The 24,135-nt window shown below is 31.1% G+C and overlaps 1 protein-coding gene across 3 annotated transcripts in view; it reads left to right on the top strand.

Annotated features, from left to right (window-relative positions):
• LOC148604326 (protein dachsous-like) overlaps positions 1–24,135 on the top strand; it is a 57,877-nt gene that overhangs the window by 18,398 nt on the left and 15,344 nt on the right. For all 3 annotated transcript variants that reach the window (XM_088547457.1, XM_088547456.1, XM_088547455.1), the window contains exons 2-4: positions 19,428–19,611; positions 20,692–20,922; positions 23,613–24,031. In XM_088547457.1, the coding sequence (XP_088403583.1) occupies positions 19,428–19,611; positions 20,692–20,922; positions 23,613–24,031 (834 nt within the window). The remainder of the gene's footprint in view (positions 1–19,427; positions 19,612–20,691; positions 20,923–23,612; positions 24,032–24,135) is intronic.

Genomic DNA, 24,135 nt, shown 5'->3' with positions numbered 1-24,135 from the left:
TTTGTCAATCTTAATGAAAGGTACAGTGATGAGCTGTGACTCAAGCTATTTCCAAGTTTAAGCATTAATTGAATTTTAATATCTTGGTTAAAGAGTATTTAATTGTGTATAACGGTATAATCGCTACTTTTAATGTATAAGACTGATGGACTAATATAGTTCATGTGGTCAGTCAGCTGAAAACCATGCACACCTTTAGGTGAAGTAGAAAAAATGGTAGGCCTGTGTTACATGATTTTGACATAAAGTGTTTTGATTACTTCTTACTCTGTTTCAATACTCTATACATATTACATGTACAAGTTAGATCTTTATTGCAGCTTTTTTATTACCATAGCTACAATATTACAATCTAATTTGCAGAAACACAATATTCAAAGTACTAAACCAGTAAATATGTCAATGGAAGATAGCTCAAAGTCAAGCTGTCTGTCTCACTGAAAATTTCTGAGTGGAATATCATAGGAGGATACAAGTTGACTGCCTTCTTTAAAAACATGACCATCTGAGAACCTTTAATCATCTTGAAATCTTTGATTTCCCATCACAGGAATTTTAAAGCGAGATTGATTACACATCAGAAAGTGCTCAGTCAACTTCAGGCTATTGACGAATGAAGAGTATGATAAAAATAAATTTCTTTCCTATCGATTTTATCGCTTGTGACCTTCGATAATTCACAAATCGTTTGTGTCAAAAGTATTTCTATTGTATTTAAACTCTCTTTGTAATATGAAAAGAGTAATTAAAGAAATCTGTCAGATCAATTCAAGTCCTTTCAAATCTTAAGGAGTGGATATTTGGTCTGGTTAATAAGGAAAGTTAATTCAGAAGCTTCATGGAATTAAATCCGTTCTTATACAATCCTTTATTTTTTTATTGTTTGGGATTTTGTAAAGTGTCAAACTTGAAATGCTTTAAAATTAAGTCATATTACACAGGTGATTACTAATGATTTGTAGCAGATATAATGAGTGTGTAGTGTTCATGCTATAGAATGCTGACTTGGTTGAATGGGAATCTGGACTCGGAGGCTTCAAACACTATTTTAATAAATGACTCTCGTTTCTGAATATCAAATTTTGTGGTTTTTTTTGTTTTTTGTTTTTTTTTTAACAACAAAATTTTCTTGTTAACTTTTTTTACTTAAGCTCAAATTCTAAGATTTTTTAAATCCTGATTTCTCTGTTACGATTCTTTTTAACTGCATTTCTATTTCTGATTTGTTTGTTGTCTCAATATAAATGGTCTGTACACATCAAGCAGACAAAAATCAAATCCTGGTTGAAAACCTTACCTTTTTTAAAGTTGATTGAACTGAATTTATATCTCAATTCTAAGGGAAGGAAAAAAGTCTACAAAAAAAGATGTTAAGAAACTATTTATTTGCATATAAGCATAGTATTACCACATTACTTATCTAACTTTTGAATTCTGCAAGTATTTTAGGGATACATTTCATGATAATTGTTGGCTTGTTTGATGAGGATTTTACAGCTTCTATTGCTATATGTGATAAGGCAGGATAAACCAATACTCAGCGTTATCAAATACTTAGAATTGTTTTATCAGGCTTATATTCAAAATCTAATTCCAGTCCTAAATTACAAAGAAAGGAAAGTGCAAAACCTATTGTAAATATACAAGTATTTGAGGATCTTGTAAAATTCAACTAATCATGCTTTGCCTTCCTTTGGGTATTTGGACTCTTTCTTCATATAATGGCATTTTGCTGTGTTGTTTTTGTTACTTGTTATAAACCATGTGCTTCATAGAAATAAAATGGTTATCTCTGAGATGTTTTCAAGGAGAAAATCTGTTTTTCAAAGACAGAAAACAAGTATATTATTTTAAGGTTCATTTTTCTTAACAAAACAGTAGCAGTCTATCAGGAGTTTTGACTAAGTACTTAAAGCCTGAGGTTTTTATCATTGTGGGTTCTACAGGTGTGAATATAAAATTACACTGTACAGAGTTGTAACATATAGTATATATTATTCTCCATAATAATAGTAATCTATAACCAGTTATGTTGTAAATACTGGATTATTTATTCCAACTTTTAAAGATGTGTCACAATAAATAGGTTAATATTCGATATACAGCCCCAGCCATGAACATGTCAGATCAGGAACGTAGCTATTGATATTCCTGGACCTAAATCATGACACATGTTGACTGTTTGGCTATTGATGTAAACAGATGAGCAGTCATCATGGCCTCTATTGGTCTTCTTGGCTGACCACAGCCATGGCAAATTGAAAAAGAAAACATTGAGTCATTTATGTTGTCAAAATTTTGACAGTTAGGTATGCTCAATTGTTGTCAGTTGACTTGTTAGTTAATGTCACATGAATTTGCTCTAGCATGCACTGTTGTCATAAATTTACTATAGTCAATTATTCTTAAAATATAAGAATAGTAGGATAGACAAATATAAGGAAGTTTAATGGGCTTTTGGTAATCATTTGATGGTCTTTCAATGTATAAGGAATGTCCAAAAAAAAAATTTAGGATATAATCAAAATTACACATGAAGATGTAATGGCAGATACACTGTCTACATGTAGTCAGTAACAGATGCAATGATATTTGTAAAATATCTCCTGATGAATATTGACATTACTCTTCTTCAGTTTACTATCAGACATAAGTACTTCATGATCATTTCAACTCCTGAATTCAACCTCTTTAATTCCACAGCATGTAAGTTCATGTAACTTTCCTGATAAAGAACTTTGGTTAAGGATTTTTTATGATCAAATTTGATAGCTTAGAATTTTTTGGGGGAAATGTTATGTAAATTTGTGAAAGAAAGGTTTGGATATAGTATTTCTGCAAAACAAAATAAATTGATATTCCTTTATAATTTGATCCATTATGGATGACCTTCCTTTACAAACCCCTCATGTAAGGCCCCCTTTGAAGGATTGTTTTTTGTACCACCTAAGGGTATTTATTTGTTCTGCATGTCACATGTAAATGCAAGACAGTGTGCACATAAAAAAGTTGAGTTTACCTTTTCATCTTGTATGCAGATTTATGACCATGTCAAATTCAAATACACATAGCTTGCAAATCAGGTTCAGAAATAAATGGCCAAACATGAGGATTTTAACAACCACATAGATTAAAGTGGCCTATTTTACTGTACTCATAAAATTAAGTCTAGTCAGGTGTTTTTGTTTTTTTCCTGGTATATTTCTTTTTTATAGGCTAGTGACATATTTATTTTAGAATTATGAGAATGTCATATTTAATAATTTCCATAGGACCTAAATGGTGTTTTATTTAACAATGGCTGCCCTGCACAGGAGAAATTCTAATTTTGAAACCCCTCAGCTTTTTTGTAAGTTTTGTTGGATTTTATTAAAACTACACGTCATCAGATCTTTTATCATCTGAAAATTGTAAATTATTAAGACTCTCATTAATTATTTAAGACTTAATTTGTAAAATATGAATAAATAGGCAGAATCTTAATGCTTCATTTTGAATTAAGTCATGTCATGGTATACTTTGCCTCTTATGGTTATAACATTAATTCTATCCTTAAGATGATGAAATTTCATCCAGCATACCCGGATACAAGATTTGTTTAGGACACTACCATTCAAATACATAAACATACTCCTCAGTTCAGTGAATCTTTAACTTCACATCTTTTTTTAGTTGGCAAATAATAATATGAATGAAACTGCTCAACATAACTGTCGGTATGAGTACCAAGCCGCTTTTATATGTTAAAAATGGATTAAAGAGTATGCCTTTGTTTTTCTGCGATCCAGAATGTCTAAAGTCTCCTTCCAGCAAATATCCCCTAGACCTTCTTTTGACTTTCGTTTTGTCTTTAGGCCCTTGTAACAACTTTAAACCTGTTACTAAAGACCTATGTTTTATTGTTTAAACCTCCTTTAGACTATATATTGCAGGTGAAAAGCTACAAGATATATTTCATAAGATTTATAATTAAATATTACACCTTATAAACTCATGAGTTTTGCACTCTGAACAAGTTTGGTGCAATAAAAAATGTTCTCAAGAGGCAGAAATGCAAACAATATTTGGAAGAAGCTCAATGTTTGAAAGAATTTATAGAAATGAATTGCTATAAACATTTCAAAATTGTGCACGAATATGTTGAGATTATGCAAATACATGTTTTATGAGCCTTTGAAATGTATGCTATTCTTATAGATATTTGGTAAAATGTGTAGAAAAAGATATCATCGTTGTTATATTACTTTGAAGATGAAATATTTTACTTGCAATCTAGGTTGATAGAGGAAAAAGTCAAAAATACACATTCAAAATACTTCCTATTCAGTGTTTGGCCATGGAAAGTTTAAACAAATTCAAGTTATCATTCTAATTTAAATTTTTAAATTGAATTTTTGGTTAAACCATATCTGGTAGATTGAATAAAAGGTCAATTTTTCTAAAATTTAATTTTCAATCTTCTGCAGCCCTTTATGATAAATTATCCATCACAAAGGGACCATTTATAAATAGAAAATGGGCCAGTGGTATATAAGACAGAATGATACCAGTGTTACAGGTCTCCCTTTATTGCCGACGGCTACCGGGTTACACAGTGGAGATTGATTTTTAGAGAGAGAATTGATTATCTACTGTTTATTTAAAGCAAACTTTGGACATTTTTAAATAAGAACACCAAATAGATTAATAGGATAAAAGAATTTTGTAATCGATAGTCAACTCTAGTTGGTTGTACACACTTGCTTCTCTTTTGAATTCATAGTAAATAGAATTGTAGCATAGGCATTGTTCTTTGCTGACATTATTTACTATTTCTTATGCATTTTAGTGGAACCAAATAAGTAGGTCACCTCTTTTGCTAATCTTTCTGTCATGTATGAAGTCTGTTAATGTACAACATTATTTTTTCTGGATGATATTTTTGCCAGGCAAATTTTGTGATTCTTGTGACTCCCCCTAGAAAGAACCAATTTTAAGTATAGGTTTAATTTGAATTTGAAAACATGTAGTGAATAAAGACGTTAAACTGCCTGTCAATTTTTATTGTGGATTTACTATGCAATCTTTTGACGTCCCATTTCTTATTACAAATTCCATCGTCATTGTAAAACAGTAAGAAAATTAAAACTTTCGGTAGTGAAAATATACCTTGTATGGTTTTATCCTCTGTAAATGCTCCATGCAGATAAAGGAATGTAATCAATAATAGGCTGTGTAGTAAGGTAACATTGGCTTATTGTTAAGAATTTATAAGCATTATGTTCAATTATTACAAGAAATGGCCGAGAATCAATAATTTAAAACGTATCTATCTTGTAAACAAATAGTGTGTCTGTCATCTCGGTAGGGAAACGTGTCCATATTGAAATCTAACTTCTTGTTTGTTGTGCATTTCTTTATAATGCAAGTGACAAATATTAAGAATGCTTAGGAAGTGTACAATGTTGATAGCCTATAGTTGTTATTCGTAGGAATCTCATACTTTTTTGCTAAGTCACCAAGAAAAAAAAGTAGAAAAAAAATGTCTGAAAGTGCAACTGTGTTCTAGATTTAATTCTGAAGTCATGATACCACATTTTTTTTCAATGTCAAAAAATGTGAATTTTGTATAAATTTAAACTCTTTTTTTATAAAACAAATAGAGAATGTTGCTTGGTGATAGTTCTCTACGTATTCATATATGTAGTCAAGGTAAAGGATATAATCTGGTTTCATTGCAGTTTAGAAAGAAACTTTACTATCGAAGTGCAGGATATGTGCATAACTTTCATGTTACATATGATGATGTGACATGTTTAATCTGTAACTGATCCTAAGGCTGGGAGAATTTAATATGGTATAAAGCAATTTAAAGTCATAATTGAAGGAAATTTACACCACATTGTGTGAAATCCACAGTAAAAATTCTGATATAAAATTGTCTTGTTAGGGTAAATTGTTGTTTATATTATTTCACAGGGAGTCAGATTTTTGGTTACTATTCAAATTGGTAGTTACATAACTTACTTTAAAGCTGGTGTTAATATTAAATGTCATGTTGTAAATATCAAGTTAAATACATGTGATTATGGATAATTGCAAGTCTTTTGACCTAAGCACCATGAATTAATTTTTTTCTATTAGTTTTTGTGAGGAAATTTATCTGATTAATTGCTGAATCATATATGATAGTACATGTACCTTTCAGAGCAGTAACTTGCCTTCTGTCATTAATGATTTTATGTTCTATGACAATCTTCATTCTGCAGTTGAAGATAAATTGTTTGTTACTTGCTCACTTCCTCAAGCTTCAATAAAATTATTATGACACATTGCAATTTTAGATTTTCTTTACTTTAGTTGCAGGTTGATTCAGATATTCTTGTGAAGATTTTAAGAAATACTGTGTACAATAATGACACATTGACATGTATGTCATAGTTTGTTTACCATGTCTCTTCTATTGTAATATCATGCATCTTACTGGCCAAGTAAATGTAGAGTATGATAAATACTTAACTTAGTCCTTGCTTTAACTTTTAACAAACTGTTTGTTAGAGGAAACTTGTTTATTACCATTGCAATACTGGGGTTAATTAGTGAATGAAATGTTATTTCCTTCTATTTTATTTTGAACCACTGTTATTTGTTATTTTTCTTTTATGAATGTGAATATTTGGCCTTAAAAGTAACTTATATGGGTGTATTGTTTTACATTTTACATAATTATGACGGTAAACTATAGACCATAAACCTGTTTTATTAGTTAAAAGTAAAACAATGTCTTTATGAGGAATTTTCCTCAAAGATAGTGGACATATAGGGCAACCTTGATATACTCCCTCACTAAGAACAAAAGAAGAAATTACCATAATTAATGATGTTGTTGTCCTCATCAGTGGACTGACACTGGTAACAACCATTACAGGAAGGTTTGGACTTCATCTTTTTCTTGTTTTCCCTGGAGAAAAACATCACATTTATCATTTTCTACTTACGCTTGATGTGAGTTATATGTACAATTAATATTTACGTAATTAGCCATCAACAGTTACAACTTAACACAAATTTCATTTATTTTCAACTGTGTAGCCTTTGATGTATATAATCTGTCATGTTTAGGGACAGGACCTGCATACTGCATGTTTCATTATTATGCCTTGTTAAACAAAAATATCTTTTTCCATCAAGAACATGGCCATGTCTGAATATATCACTTTAGTTAATAGGAGTTAATTAATTGGAATTATTTTTATGTAAACACGTTAACATATTTACACTTCTTTTAAAAAAATACTGAAAAAATAGTTTTGTATTTCCTTTGTAAACAATAAACGTCAACTCTCCAGCTAACTTTTCTATGTAAAGAGAATTAGGTACATTCATTACATCTCTTTCACATAAATTGAGGTTCCTTCAGAACACCAAGAATAAACAGGACAAGGAAAAGGGGAGCAAGGTTTAAAAGGTAAATAACACAGGATGTACAATTAACATATAAAATATTAAAGGCAAATTATTACAATTCTTTCCGTGAAAATTTTTAGAGCTAGCCCAAATCTATGCTACAGGGACCTGTATCACTATACACTATTCAAAAACAGTATAAATTACACATCATTTTACTAGACTGAATCTTATTTTACTAGACCCAGGCTATGGCCAGGGTGGTTAAAGCCAAGCATTGAAGATTAATTCATATTTTTTCTCAACAGGTCTTTGTCAGGGGAAAATCCAATAAAAAAATGATTGGGTCTTGCACAATAGTAGGGCTAGTTAGAGTGAAAGTATAATTAACTTCTGAATTAGCTTTTCTCTAAATTGGAAGGGTAAAAGTATGAACATTTAGTTGCTCATGTTTATTGGAAACATATCTGTCCTGTGTTAATGCTGGTTTTCCCATGCATGGCATGTATTTGTTACACTAAGTAAAACCACATACATGTATAATAAAATACAAAACATATAAGAAGGTGCTATCACAGAATACTGATGTTTTCCTTCAAACTGGCTTTATTACATGTTTTGTTTGTTGAGATTGTAGTAATTTATTGACCTCATTGTACATAAATTAAAGCATTGACATGAATGTATGTACATGTGTAAGATACACATTTTTGATAATCAAAACATGAGCATTAGACATTTATGGAAGTGTTGACAGTAACGTGTTTTTTTAGTCTTAATAACTCTTTAATAGTTTAATGTTTGGTCACGAGAGTTTGGGATACTCTAGGATAGGCTTTTTATGGCATGTTTAAACATTGTCTTTGACATGATAAAATATGTTCTTCACATTTGACAGCAATTCAGGTACATATAAAGTTAATTTACCAACTTATCTTTACTGAATTCCCAGCTGGAATAATTTAAATTGTTTATTGATATGGAATAAATTGGTACTCAGTCAAATCTTCATCATATTTGGTATGATCCATCTGGTCAGAGCAGTTTATCACTTACCCACTGCTCTAATCTCTCTCCCCACAGATATGACCAGGTCAGATATTTGGTTGGGGTCCAGTCATGTCTTGTTTTTCTAATTGATTAGAGTTTCAGTCATTTGACGGGAACATAGCTCTGTTTCCAGATCGGTAGTTAAATATTTTGTAATATCAAGTTAAACATTGTAATTTAGAATTAAATTTCAAGTGTAACAAATTGCCATTGAGATCAACATGGAGTAATATTGAAGATTAGAGCATGGCGATATGGCAGGGTGAAATATTTCTCACTGGAACATTTGCTGGCAGTGTTTTAGTAATTTAGACATTAACTATAAGGACTAGTCCTGTTGTCAGTCCAGAACCATAATTGGTTTTATATGTACCTAACCTGTCATCATGTCTGTGGAGTATACTCTGATGTTCCCCCTCTTATCTCATGGCTTGGAGGATGAAGTGGATAGTTTGTATCAAACGGCCTCTCTAAAGGACATCCATTTTTCTAAAGGGATTACATATTGACAGGGAGATTGTTTGATTAAAGATTTTAGTATAAAATATGTTTTTGATTTAATGCAGGATTTTTTTCTTTTTTATTTTGTTTAAACCCTATAATCAATATATATATAGTATTGGAAAGTTGAATGCCTTCTCTAAGAGCCACTTTAGTTTAAAGAAGAATTTTAGGCTTCAAATTCCTTTTGGGACTTTTTGCAGCTTTAAAGAGAATGCACCTAGTTCTCTTCTGCATTGTGTAACAAGGTAAATCCTTGAATCCTTAACATTTTATACCACTTATTTATGTAATCCTGACTTAAAATGGTGACTCATAGTCTCAAGAGCAAAAAAGCTAAAAAGGAGATAGGCATTGAAAATCCAAGAGGGGACATTCATGTTTAAGTAGGAAACACAGGACTAGATGTACGTTTGTTAACAAATTCTATTTGTTATTATGATGTTGGTATTTTCAAACATGAATAAAAATCTAGTATTTCAGTTATTTAGATTTGAGTGTCCGTGTACCATATATCATATTCCATCTAAAAATGTTCCATTAAAAAAATGTCAAGAATGGCCCTTTGAAATTCATTGAGCTCATTTAAAAAAAGGCCCATTGTCAAAATTTTAATCCCAACTACTGAGTACTAGCTGATCTTTAACACAGGCCATGATTTTTTTAGGTTAAATTTTTGAAATGTTCTTCTAGAGTGGGTGCAATAAAGATATCTTTTGTGGTAAGATTAGCAAGAAATTAAAGTTTGAACCTAAAACTGCCTAAATCTACCCCTGACAACCCATGCTTTGCAAATTTTAGGGGGCGCACACCCGCCACGCCCCCGCCTGAATCCACCCCTGTCAGTAGTCAAATTTAACCATAGAACACCAGATAGTCTTCAGCATGTTGTAGGACTCATGGTGTTAATTGATTTCATGTTAATTTTTCAGAACTACACAAAGTGGCTGAATCACAAGTCATTTAGAGATGCTTACAGTACCTTCTAGCTTGAATATACAGTAGTAAATTGCTTTTTGTTGCACTTTGCAAGAGTCAGTTTGATGTAAAATTTTACCTTGACCTAATTTATTTGAGTTTGTTAGATTTTTTGCCTCAATGAAAGACCTACTCATGCTTAAAAGGGAGCCTCACCATGAGAGTGGGTAGGTTACACAGGACGTTAAGTTTCTACCCCACAGTTTTGGCTTGAGAAGATAGAAGAATCCTTAAGTCCTTTGATGCCTTAAAAGTACTTTTAGAAATGAATGAAAGAGAAATATTTGTCGTAAATTTGAGTCCTCGTCTCTTTTATAGGATATCAATTTACTTGTAAGTTCATTATTCTCCATTAAGGGACTGTTAGACATCTTCACACCTTTACATACAATATGTTATTGAAACTAGAAAGATATAATTTACTGGTGGATAGAAAGGAGATTGCATTTTATGTAAATATACAAGATACCCCCTGTCTTAGGGTCTTTTCTTCTTTATAGACTGTTGAACACAGAAATCTATTACTTAAAGTTTGAATTTTGAAAAGGGTCAATGTTTGGATCAGGTAACATGGTGAAATTGTTTAATCTTTGTAAAAATCAGGCAGGGGTATGTATTGATTGAATGATTGATTGATTGATTGATTGATTGATTGATTGATTGGATTGTATAATGGCAGATAATATTTATTATGCTTGATATTTTGTGGAACTTTACCTACTTATTATTAGATTGATACTGTAAGCTAATCCCTAATATATAGATTGATACTGTAAGCTAATTCCTAATATATAGATATATTTTTAACAAAGATCAAGTAAACATTAATAAGAATTTCTTGTAAAAATGAACAAAAGCCTTTTAACTTGGTAATGAAATTTGACAAATATCTTCTGCAAGCATGATTCATCGATGAAAGGGTTATGTACAGTAACCTGTCTAAACTGAACCCTGAATACATTTAAAAACCTTTCTAAACCAGATATCTTGTAAAGTCGTTTAATATTAGATCAAATATACTTTGAACCTGAAGATTGCATTCTGAACACCTGTCTGTTGTAAGGAGGTTTGGTTTAGACAGGTTTCACTGTGTAAAGGTTGGATGACATACAGGCTGTACTAATTTCTGCCTAATTGTTACTTAGATCAATATCAGAGTATATTACTTCTCTGTATTATGTACTATGAAGTAAGTCCATTATATTTCAATAGATGTAGTTTATATTTACATTATGCCTTGTATATTGCTTTGAAAATGAAGTCGTCAATCTTTTATGTTCCTTTTTGAAAACATTTTTAAAATCCCACCATTGACAAGGGTGCGTAATATCATTTTGAAATATTTTTCATCCATTTGGGCCTGAATTAATAATTTTTCCACCAGATTGAAGAAAGCTTTTCAAATAAAGTTATTTAAATTGGTTCAGTTTTAATGAAAAGTTATCATTTTCAACGAATAAATGCATACATGTATTAAATGAGCAGCTTGTAAGAAGTGAATTATTCTAACAGTACAGGGTCTGTCATACTGAATTGTTTGTATTTCTATATTTCTTTATGAAGTACAAACTATCCATGTGTAATGAATAGCTATGATTATATTGTGTATAATCTGTGTGTGAGTTAAATTCAGGACAAAGTATAAACTATGGTTTCAGGCTACTTAATGCTTGTAATCATATTTAATATTATTCTACAAAGTTCATCAGAATGTATGATAAGTAAAGGCCACATTTTTAAGGTGTGTGTGTATTTAATTTTGAAATTCTGACTTACAAAGTTAAAAATAGTTACGATTTAATCATATTCTAAGTTGATCTATCAAAATTTTGCAAAAGGGGGAGGTAACTTTGCTGAATTACATTAGACATCCTCCCATGAAAAAAAAAAACGTAGGCAAATATTGACTCTGATGATTATCATTGTATAACCCAATCTCCTGTGCAGAGACACAAAAAAGTGTCACAGATTTGTAATGAGTAGTGTTAATGCCTTGTGAATGTTTTCCCATCCTGTATAGCAAAGCCTACAAACTATCACAGTGATACACAGTAAAAAAAGTGAGTGGTTAAAGGTCTACAGTTGAAATGGTGTAAAATTTGCATTCTCAGTCATAAGGCATTTGTTTATTATTAAAGTATTGTTAATTTCCTAATTGAGTCATTGTTTGTAAAATAATATTATGAAGAAATAATAGAAAGTTTTCCAGTTATTTAAATATGGGAATGTTTACCCACTTAGTATGGATTAAATACTGAACTCAGTAACCTCAATCAATTTCTTAACCCTACAAAGTAGTGGACCTGTAAAATCAGACATTTTTTCTTAATTTTTTTTATGAATCAATATGAAATGATTGAAATTAATGTTGCATTTTATTTGTCATCACATGTTATCAATTCACTGCTGTTTGTGTATGTTATAGAAAATGGACTTTTCTTTCAATAAGAAATGGAAATGGACAAATGGCTTTAGTTTATAAAAGAAAGATCAAAATTTAAATCAGAAAGGATTTAAAATTTGTCAAACATCTGATATAAATTGATATGAAACTTTAGGGGGTTATTGATTGTGATATTTTATCAGGAAATGTAGACAAATAAGTATATTGGTCCTCAACGATTTTATTGACCTGACCACTGCTGCATGGAATTCACACTGTATTGTGGGAAGGATTTATCTGATAGAGCGTAACTGATAGTCTTGATGAATTTCTACCACTCAGTGTAATGGGAACTTGATACACCTGTATATGTAAACTGTTCAAGTATAATAATTTTTTGTAAAAAAAAATTAAGACTTGAATTACTGCTAGATATAGATTATAAAAACTTTGTTATTAAAATATGATCAAGAAGAGACATTGATTTGAAATTTTAATTGAAATAAATAAAATGAAAAATGATATTAACTGCATACATGTTGGTTCTAGTTGAAAAGTTAATTAGAATCAGGGAAACAAAATTTCAAGAATGAATTCAACTGTTATAAAATGTATTTCTCCCACTCCTTGTGTAAATATAAACTCATTTAGTGAATAAATATGTATGTTTTAATGATGATACAATAATGAAATAAACAAGGAAAACTATATCTACTGATTTGTAGTGATTGTCAGCACTAACATGATGTAATGCAATTATACTTGATGTTAACCAATATAAAAGTTACTGGACAAATTACTTTTTTATTAGTCAACCTTCTTTCTTTTCAAAACTAGAATTTTTTTTTAAAATGAATGTAAATATTTACTTTATTATCTTATCTTTTAAGAAATAAGATATTTATGGAATGAGATTAAATGCAAAAAATTAGAAAAATTAAAGAGCTATTATCTTTGATATGCAGATAGATTCTCAGTTTTGAAAGTTTGAAGAAGCCATATTTTACACAATCATATCTTAAACTTTGGATGTTTTCCCCAAAAATATTGTGAAATGAGACAGAAGCCCTTCTCCTAAGTACGAAATGCTTTGTTGAATCTTTTACTGTTGCATAATTTAATAAACAGTTTAAGATATGTTGATAGTTCTTGGTGATTGATTGCCAGTTGGTTTTGTAATATACCAACATTTCAGAAAATTTAAGAATTGAAAATAAATGTTTTTGTTGATTGACATGGTATAGGAGAGACTTACAGGCGCATGGATGTAAAAATGGAACTAATAGGCTCTTGATTTCTTATGTGTTGTTATTTCATAAAACTTGTAAAAACAGAATATGGCACTTATTTCTTTAATTATTTGTTGTCTGCTGTCTTATCACTCCTAGTTTTGTGATATATTGTAGATCAGACTTATGTTGGCAAACATGACTTTCTACACTGCCCTCTCCTCAATAAATGTTTCATCCTCACTGGTATAGAACTATTGTTGTAGGGGAGATAATTGTCATATCAATTATTATTATCATGCTATACAATGAAGCATATTGCAAGTTTTATTAGAAGGTGTGGCATTCTGAAAATGACAAAGACAAATTAGTCATGTGCCATATTGTGAATGGCTTTTTAACTGATTAGTATATTGTTGTTGAAGAAAATGACAATGTATTTGTTTCTTTTGGTTCCTTTGTCTTGACTTCTTTTTGTCTCTTGATGTTACAGTGTAGTTGTTTTATGTCTCTTCTCATTCAGGTCCCTGTACTTTGTCCTTAAGTTGTCCAAGGCAGTTGTCAATATTGTAAAGTGCTTCTAAAAACAGATTTAAGTGGACTTGAAACAAATGGGAAATCAAACACATCTTTACAAAGTCTAGAATTGTTTACCAAATGTGTCCTGACAGTTTTGGTAAGGTATTAGGACATACCATTGTATGTAAATGGAAGTCAATGACTAATCCTATCCTTGTAACATTTTGTAGAAATGTTTGTCTTGGCACACGTTTTTCCATGTGTTAAAACACCTAATACTTCCAACACAATCGTAGACCTTAAGCCCTTTATTTTTATAAGTTCTTTGCATGGGGGCTGATATTTCAATGAAATAGAACTGTTAAAAGTATTTACCAGGTCACAAATAATTGTCAAATTATACGGACAATTTTGATATATGTTTTTGTCATTTATTTTTCTCAAGTTTTTAATATAGTATGATTAACTTCAATTATGTGTATCTTTAAACATGAGAGTTGTGACTTTTTTAAGCTGACTCAGGTGTTGGTTTTCTTTGTGCTTTAAATATTCTGTTAAAAATTTTGAAGAACTCTCATTATAAATGTCAAACCAAATGACAAATTATTATTGGGCAAGGAAATGGGTCATTTCTTCTTAAAAGTTTCTTAAACTTTTTGTTTTTTATCCTTTTATCTGAAAACCTTCTATGAAGTAGCAAGTGAGTTCGTTGTAATAAATCAAAACGTTTATAAAGAAACTAAACACCTCTTTTGCACTGCAATACACACGTATCTTTGTTTACATGAAAATTTATGAAACAATTTTAATGAAACTTTGAAGCAATGCTGTATGGATTAATTTGATGAATCTCTGTGTGATGTTCTAAGATAGTAACAGAAGAATATGAAAACAAGGATAGGATTATCATATATATCAGTCCATACGATACTCTTGATGGCTGTGTTACGTGTGTCCCATTCATGCATTCTATCTCAGTTATACTGGCATTTTTATATATTTTTGCACAATAAGACTTAAATTTCACTGTGTGAGGGAAATGGAAAAAAAGATGAGTTTAAATAGATGGTTTTGGTTGACAGTAACACTTCTTGATTTCTAAATACTTGTTATTTGAACAATTTAATCTTCACGTTATTTAGATTCATTAGGTGCCCATTGTATTCCAATGAAAATTATGTAACAAATAATAAAAAGGCTGTCATGTGACCATGTACTAATGTTTACATCTTTATTCTAATAGGCTGTTAATTAGATTTGTGATGTGTGTATTCTGTAATACATGTACTTGAATTAATGCCTTGTCCTAGTGGCTCTTGAAATAATGTATTCTATCTGGTAATATTTCTTTATGACTGGAGATTGAAACAATCTAATACTCTCTTAATGGACTAGACAGTCATTTTCCAAGTACCTATCATTGTATCAAGCTTTGATGTAAAAATAACTCTTCATTGGAAGAGGAAGAGGTTTAATATAGTGAGAAATACCAATTACTGACAACAGTTTTACAGAGAATCTTTAGCTTCAATGACTGAGGAGATGTTTTACAAAATAAGTGTAAATTGCATGTTCTAAAATCTAAACAAAGAAACAATATTGACAAAACTGCACACCTCAACAACTCTGTCAAGTCACTGAAGTATCTGTTTGTCAATCCTGTGTATAATATTTAGGTATGTGCAATCCTCCAAAATTTCTGTCAGAGAATGAGGCACAAAAAGCAGGTAGACATAAACAAAGAAAGACAAGAAATGTTTTTGTTACATGCATTACATGTGCAGTATCTTTCAGTAGGTTAGCACTTGCAGCCAGAACACTTTACATCTGGTTGAATTCCTTAATGAAGCAGAGCAATTAACAGCTAATCAGTTGTTATATCATCTGGCACCACTCAAGATACATAGGCAACTGTCTGTCAACGCAACTCTTACTGGAGAAAAACTTTTTTAAAAAAAACATGTTTGAAGTGAATTTAATTATGAAAACATGGGATTTTTAGATAATTGTTTTGGCATAGCATATGGCAATAGTGTTTAACACTTGACATGCTTTCTTTGGAGTATTCCAATAAATATTGAACCATTTACCCCTGTACTCATTGGTTATATAATGATTAAAGCTTGCAGTGTTAACTTAGTGTGACTGAAGTAATTTCAAGTACATACAAATATACAGATGCCATTTTTTGTCCCACAGATTGCTCATGCATCAAACTATTTTCAGATTTGCCCTTAGATCTTGGATAATTGTTGTCGAATCTGTTTAAAAGTAACTTCTACAAAAATGATTACATGGATATATACCCTTTAACTGCCAATGAAACCCTCACAGAAGCACGCCAGTACCCTTAAAGTGCTGAAGAAACCTTTTAAATAGATTGCATCTCTTGTATTCCACATTCTCACAGCACAAGCTGTAATATCTGTAACTTATTTGCTAAAACATAAATATTTAAACAGAATCGAAACATTTTGTTTTACACTGAACTTGAAAAAAAAAAAGTTCTTTGATGTAAGTTTTTTTCTTCTATATTCTGATATTTTGGAGAGCCATCTTTTGAATTCTGAAATTCTATCTGCAACTTGCATTATGTATGATCAAGCATAATGCTACCAGGTAATTCTTGTACATTTAAAATGCTGCAGAACATTATAGAAGTAAGCTTTAGACACATAAACAAAGCTTGTTATCCAATCAACTTTGATCAACGAGGAGTACTGAAGTAAAACTGTAAGCCATGAAGATTTTAACATTTGTCTTAAATTATAATAGTTAAATGCTGCACTTCGTTTTAAAAAGATATGTTAGTTTAGTCAATAATTTAAGGAAAAACACATGAAATAAAAACATTTTAAAAATTAGTTTTAAGAGGCAGTTAAGCTTTTAAAATCATCAAACAGCCAACAAAAACACAGACTGGTGAAAAATTCTTGGAAGTTGTGTAACGGGAAAAGGCTCATCGAAGTTAAATAAGGTGAAGTGGAATTGATTTGTTTTCTTGGCAGATGTCTTCCTGAATCTTCACAAAAATGAAAAGTGAGAAAATCTTTTGACCAGCGATTGCAGTCTGTTTTTTTTTTTTTTTGCTAAATTGATATTGCTTTGATAGACAAGAACCAGCCAAAAGGAAACTTAAAGATTTATTTATATAAACTGTAAAAAGGTTTCTGCCAGAATGTTTATTTTCTGTAATTATAGAAATATTCAGAGGAATGCTATCCTAGTGCATGTGATTCTCAGGAATATGGCATTTTGCTTTTTCAGATAAGAATTTGATGGTTTTTGATTTTGGTCCTTGGTGTATAATGAATGTTTCTATCTCTCAGACAATGCTATAATTTATTGTGTGTTATCATTGTAATAATGCTCTTTTGTGGGCAATAAAGACACAGTCTATCAGTCAGCCTGTCTGTGCACTCAGCCCTCAGTGTTTCGTACTTTTCAATGACTTTACAATATCTAAGTTCTGTTAACTTTAATGGGCTGCTTGAAGTGATTCAAGACATAAAATAAGATAACTAGGAACAAATCATTGCTGTTCCTTTGTTATATTTCCACTCTTATTTGATCAGTCCTTACATGATAAAGATAGGACCCTATTGAATATGATTTGGTTTTTTGACATGGTTCACTTTTACCATTCAGTATTATTACAATACATGGTAACAAGATTATAAAATGCTCAAAAGAGTATTTACATAGTGTCTTTAAAAACCTGCAAATTTATGTAAAATTTTAAAATGATTTTTATAGCTTATCCTTTGAAGGTCCATCTCCTTATGGTGTCATAAGACTAAATTCCTATCTTTGAAAAGAAAATTTTAAATTACTTAGTTGAAATGCATCGAATTACTTCAAGGTATATTTAGAACTGTATTAAACATGTCTCCAAAAAGATTTCAGATATATTTGAAATGAGGTTGTCATAATCTCACATGGGGTTTTTAATATTAATCTTAAATCTCGTTATAACTTTAAAAGGGGGTTATTGTATGGTGTTCAATATATCTTAGGTAATTAACTGTTTAATTAGATCAGTTAGTTTAGTCGAGAGTGACATGATAATGGTGATATATGTTAAATGAAGGACAATATTTGAATCTTTGAATAAGAAACCAAGATGGATGACATGTTGTATGTACAGAATCAGATAATCCCATCGATATGATGTATTTAGTGCAAATTATATTCGATAAAAATTTTTACTTTTGTAAGAGTTGAGATGATTATTCAAATTTGGGTGGTACAACGTGATACATAAACAATTCTGACAAAAATGGCAGTATAATGATAGAACATTTTTGACAGTTATTTAGATCTCTGTCAAAAACTGAACTAACCTCCTAACCCCTTTCTGGGGTCAAACTTATCGAGAACATGTAATAATACTGAAAATTCATATATTTAGGAATGTCTAATGGTCCTCTAAATAACATGGAACCTCCTTTGCTCCAGGTATATTAACTTTGTGCATAGAAATGATGGTCTGTGTAGAAATTCCTCATCTAATTGTCTGTCATTTGTAGGAACTCTTGAAGAACTTATTTGACTTGCTGAACCTAACATAAATCGTAGAAGGGTATTTCAGCAGGAGTTGTTTCATGAATCTAGAAATTCCTTTTTTGATTACTCTGTCATCATTTTGGGGTTGAACTCCATGCTTATAGCATGTCTTGAACAAAGGTGGCACTTGTAGAAACCCATAAAGCATTCTAATTGAATTATAGCTACTAAAATAATTACCGAAGGAATCTAACTATAGCAGACATTATAGTGGAAGTGAAAATTCCTCACTACCATTGCCCTTTCATGCCCTTTGTACAGATATAATGATAAGGTTTTATGGTTCATATAAATCATACAATCTGAGATTCCTTCTCTAGACACCTGGCTCCTTGTGTGATGGTTTTATCTTTGTAAGAGTTATTTCCCTTTGATCATTTCTCTAGTATATCTTACTGCAGGGTATAACTGTAGACAACAGAAAATTGTTTTTGCATTGTTGTGTAAAATTATCATAATGCTGGCCATAAAACTGCATATTTCTGCATTATTGGAGGTCATTTGGTCGAAATAGAATATCAGGTACCACATGGCATGTGAAGTTTTTTCTTTCTTTTGCAATGGGAACATGATAGCAAATGTCATATCAATTTAACTGAAGAGGTCCCAGATTTGAAATGGTTATCAAATGTAATGGTTTGTAATACTGTAAGGAATACCACTCAAGCAGTTACTAATATAGAAACAGAATACAAAATTACATCAGAAAATTGTGATTTTTGTATACAATTCATATTTTATTACTACCTTTTCATGTATAATAGTTCAACACTTACAAATTACAAATCGTCCAAATATCTGTTGTTTTTTTACAGGTATCAGCCTTTGACCCTGATTGCAATGGTAATGCTCAAGTGACATATCACCTTGCCAACATGACCCAGTCGAGCTTGAACGTGTTTGGTATTGTCAGTACAACCGGCTGTCTGTATGCAGCTAAACCTCTGGATTATGAAACACAGAAAATCTATGAATTCCCAGTCTATGCAACTGATAGTGGTAATATTCTATGTTATTTTATGGCCTCTTGGTAGCCATTGTGGGAGGTCATGGGTTTGAACCCCTGGGGAATCTCACCAATGACTTTGAACTTCTCTACCAAGCCTGTGGCATATGGAACAGTCACAATAATGTGTCTGAGTTGGGTGACCCGTCTACCTGTGGACTGTTGCTTCTGTGATCGAGCTAGCACATTAAAACTTGACTCAGCATGTCAGACTAGTACAATGCAGGGTCTGTTTGATTGGTCAAAATGTTGTATTCCAGAAATGCATGAAATATCTGTGCTAAGACTTAAAACCTCAGTCAATCAATCTGTGATATATTCAGAATGATGGTACATACACATGTACTAATAATTCTTAGATGATTCCTTTTCCTAAAACAACACAGTGTTTTATACATAAAGTGTAAAGATAAATCAGTCTCTATATCACCCACTCTAAATATTTAATAAATACAATACAAAGAATAAAAAAATGTGACCTGCATCTATATATCTGCATGCTTCTTACAAAGGCCTTGTAGTCTATTAGTATATCTTACACTGAAACCACTGCTATATTTGTGTTTTATCAATAAAATTTAATACTTCTGACATGAAAACTATTTTTTGGAATGTTTTAATTGATTAGAATATTGTCATTATTTTCTTCCTTGTTATAACAACTGTGACCCAAGACTCAAGCTGTTATTGTAGAGACAAAAAGAACCAAAGGCTTGATTATTAATTACTTGTATTTGATATTATAAAGTCAAATTTGGAATTTATAAGACATTGTTATATCGTGAAGCATAGTACATGTATTGACTTGGTTGTAATGAAAGATAAGGAAGTAACATTGCTAAAATTTTCATAAATGGTACAATTTGCCAATGATGGTGGAATACCTACCTTTATATCTATATTGTACATTACAATTTGTGCAGTTAAAATAATGGTCAAAATTTAAAAACAGCAGCAAAAAGCACTTGAAAGAAGCATGTGAAAAACTAGAATTAGATGAAAAACTTCAAGTTAAAAAATAATATATTTTTTTATGAATGATATGTAAGAACTTATCCAAATTTGTGTTTTAGGTGGCCTAGACAGTTCAGTCATCGTCAGTATTAACATTGAAGATGTCAACGATAACAGACCTCAGTTTTACCCCCAGAACTATAGTACTAATATCAATGTTAACATCCAACCAGGTGATAATGTCATTACTGTACAGGCAATCGACCTTGACAGTGGCAACTACAGTACTATTTTGTACAGCATGCTGGGTGGAAATGATGATAACCTGTTCTCTATAGACAGGCATTCAGGTAAGAACCTGGTCTCTGTAGTCTGGGAAATGTTCTCTATAGACAGGCATTTAGATAAGAACCTGGTCTCTGTAGTCTTGGAAATGTTCTCTATAGACAGGTATTTAGGTAAGTACCTGGTCTCTGTAGTCTGGGAAATGTTCTCTATAGACAGGTATTTAGGTAAGTTCCTGGTCTCTGTAGTCTGGGAAATGTTCTCTATAGACAGGTATTTAGGTAAGTAACTGGTCTCTGTAGTCTTGGAAATGTTCTCTATAGACAGGTATTTAGGTAAGTTCCTGGTCTCTGTAGTCTGGGAAATGCTCTCTATAGACAGGCATTTAGATAAGAACCTGGTCTCTGTAGTCTTGGAAATGTTCTCTATAGACAGGTATTTAGGTAAGTACCTGGTCTCTGTAGTCTTGGAAATGTTCTCTATAGACAGGTATTTAGGTAAGTTCCTGGTCTCTGTAGTCTGGGAAATGTTCTCTATAGACAGGTATTTAGGTAAGTACCTGGTCTCTGTATCATCAGTTCTCTGTATGCAACCACAAAGGTTCCTTTGTGTAGGTATTCATGCAAGAATCTGTATTTTATTATATCTATTGCTGTAATCAGGTATAGATACATGTATCTGATGACTATAAATGCAGACTTAAAATTACCTGACTGTGAATTGATCAAGAACAAATAAGATCAGGTCACTCTGATGAAGTGATATATAGTTTTCTCTGGTACAAATACTGTTTCTGCATCCTTTAATGTATATAAAAGTCTTGGGGCCAAATATTTAAAAAAAAATGATAAGTCATCTCTAGGCAGTTACAATTTGTCATATTTATAACTATGTCATAGAAATTAAGGCTTAATTTGTGTGACTTGTTGTACTTTTGAGTTAAGACAAAGCTTTTCATGTGTGCATGAAGAGTAATGAAAATAAATGGCAGTAAATTAGAGTAATTCAGGCTGTTGAACCTGTACTGGTCTGTGGTAAATTGTCATTGTTGAAGGCCAATGTCACTAGTTAAGTACATTGTAACGTTATTAAGATGTCCACCATTTCTCACATTTTCACAAAATTCCCTTATGTTAGTGAATTGCATTAACTAATAATTGTTCATTTTTTTCCACAAAAGTTGCACAAAAGTTTCTAAATATATTTGATAAATAAGAAGCACTTGATCATATTTCAGACATTATAATAAATGATCATTCATGTTCCCTAAGTCTATTTCTAATGACTTTACATTTATCATTGTAATTGTTCATTTACATGTTTGATTTAAAACTTCATTTTTTATTTAAAAATAACAAATTTACAATCCTTTATGCAATTCTTGCATTTGTGACACGTATATGCAATATCCTGTTTAAACTAAACATGAAAATTAGCTGACACGTAGCTATTCAAACATGAGAATTTCTAGGGCTTCTTTATGTTGGTTTTTTTTTTTTTTTTTTTTTTTATAAATTTTGATATTCATTTGTTACAGTAATTTTACAGCTGATTCAAGTTTCTTCCTTAATGGCAAATTATTTCATATTTATGTATTCATACAAACGAATTACCTCAATAACATATTTCCAGAAGTAATGATTTTGACCATAAATACAGGGAGGGGCATGTTTATAAGGGGATGTAAAATTATTGTCATGTTTGTTTATTTAAAAAAAAAAAAAAAAATTTTGATTCATGATTTTGTCATTACAAGAAACCAAATGGGTCTACACTCTGTGTTTATAATAGACTTAAATGAAGTTCATTGGTCTTGTTTATTTCTTTCTTTGCCATTCTTGGCCCTAATTTGTTGATGTAAGGACTTCATTTTACCCCAGTTGAGAAATCAGATTTAGCAGACAGTGCTTCTTGTTCATCTAAATTAATCTCAGTTTTTTAAAGGCTGTAGGTTATGTGAATAGTAAATACACTTCCATTGGAAATAAAAATTGATGTAAAAAAAAAACATGACTCTCAAATATGACCTCTTATGGTAGAGCTATATAAAAATCATGTAGGAATTATATAACACATTATAAATCCATAAAAACTGTTCTTGGTAAGTGTTTTCTAAACATCTTATTGTAATAGATCAGTTTATTGACTTAGAAAGATCATCATAAAATCTGCAGAAAATGACAAAATTATGCAACTTGAGCTCAACTGGAAAATATTAAACCTATAAACTAAAATGTGTATTATGAATGTGAATTCTTTTTATTGATCTCCGTCTGGGCCATTCGAAAAGTAAAATTTATTGCAGAGCAAGAATGCTACATTGCATGTGTTTGTTTAAATATGGTTTATCGTAAATATATCTTTATCATAAGTCCTCTTTTGAACACTTCAAGTCACATTGTTCTACAGAATGTGTCAATGCAGTGAAAAATTATATCATAAAATAATAAAGGCATTCCATCTGGCAGTACAATGCAAGGGACATAACTCTGAGCAATAAATTACATGATTGTCAGTCAAATGTTTGAAGACGGTTTCAGGAACAAATTTGTATTTGTTACTTGTATTTAAAATTTCTCAATCTACCAATATTATTGTCTTTCACCTTTTCATGAATAATGAATTTCTAAAGTTTTATTTTCTATATGTTTTACCAAGTACAACTTGAACAGAAAAACAAAATTGAAGTATTTCAATTTTAAACTGTTTTTATTTTATCTCCTTTTTGATAAGCTTTATAATGTTGCTGTTCTAGGAAAGATAACTCTGATCAATGTCCTACCCCAAGAAGAGAAGGTCTACATTCTACAGATAGGTGCTACTGATGGTGGTGATCTCAGTTCTTCTCAGTCAGCCACAGTATATATCAGTGTTACAGGAGCTAATTCTCATCCTCCTGTGTTTAACCAACCAACCTACAGGTTCACAGTGGAGGAAAATGTTGCCAAGGGTACATCAGTTGGACGAGTGTTGGCTACAGTTCCGTCAGTCAGTAATAATCCTGATATTTTGTATACAATAACCACTGGTGACATCAATAACTTCTTCTCCATTAACCAACAGACAGGGGAGATAACTACCAAGGTGTCCAGACTACATTATCATCTCTATCCATACATTTTACTTGGTGTGAAAGCTGAGACTGGCAAACCACCTGTGTATGGCTCTGCACAGGTAAACTTATTTTCTTATACAATATATTATAATTTCTTCCTTACATCTAAATAAGTCAGTAGATTAAAATGTGTGGCATTTTGAAGTACAAAATGTTATTAAAC

Source organism: Perna viridis, chromosome 10 (genome assembly GCF_037379345.1).
Source record: "Perna viridis isolate PV_CMFRI_1.1 ecotype Kerala chromosome 10, ASM3737934v1, whole genome shotgun sequence".
Lineage (NCBI taxonomy): Eukaryota > Metazoa > Mollusca > Bivalvia > Mytilida > Mytilidae > Perna > Perna viridis.
Note: the sequence above shows the minus strand (reverse complement) of the source record. Positions and strands in the feature narration are given on the sequence as shown.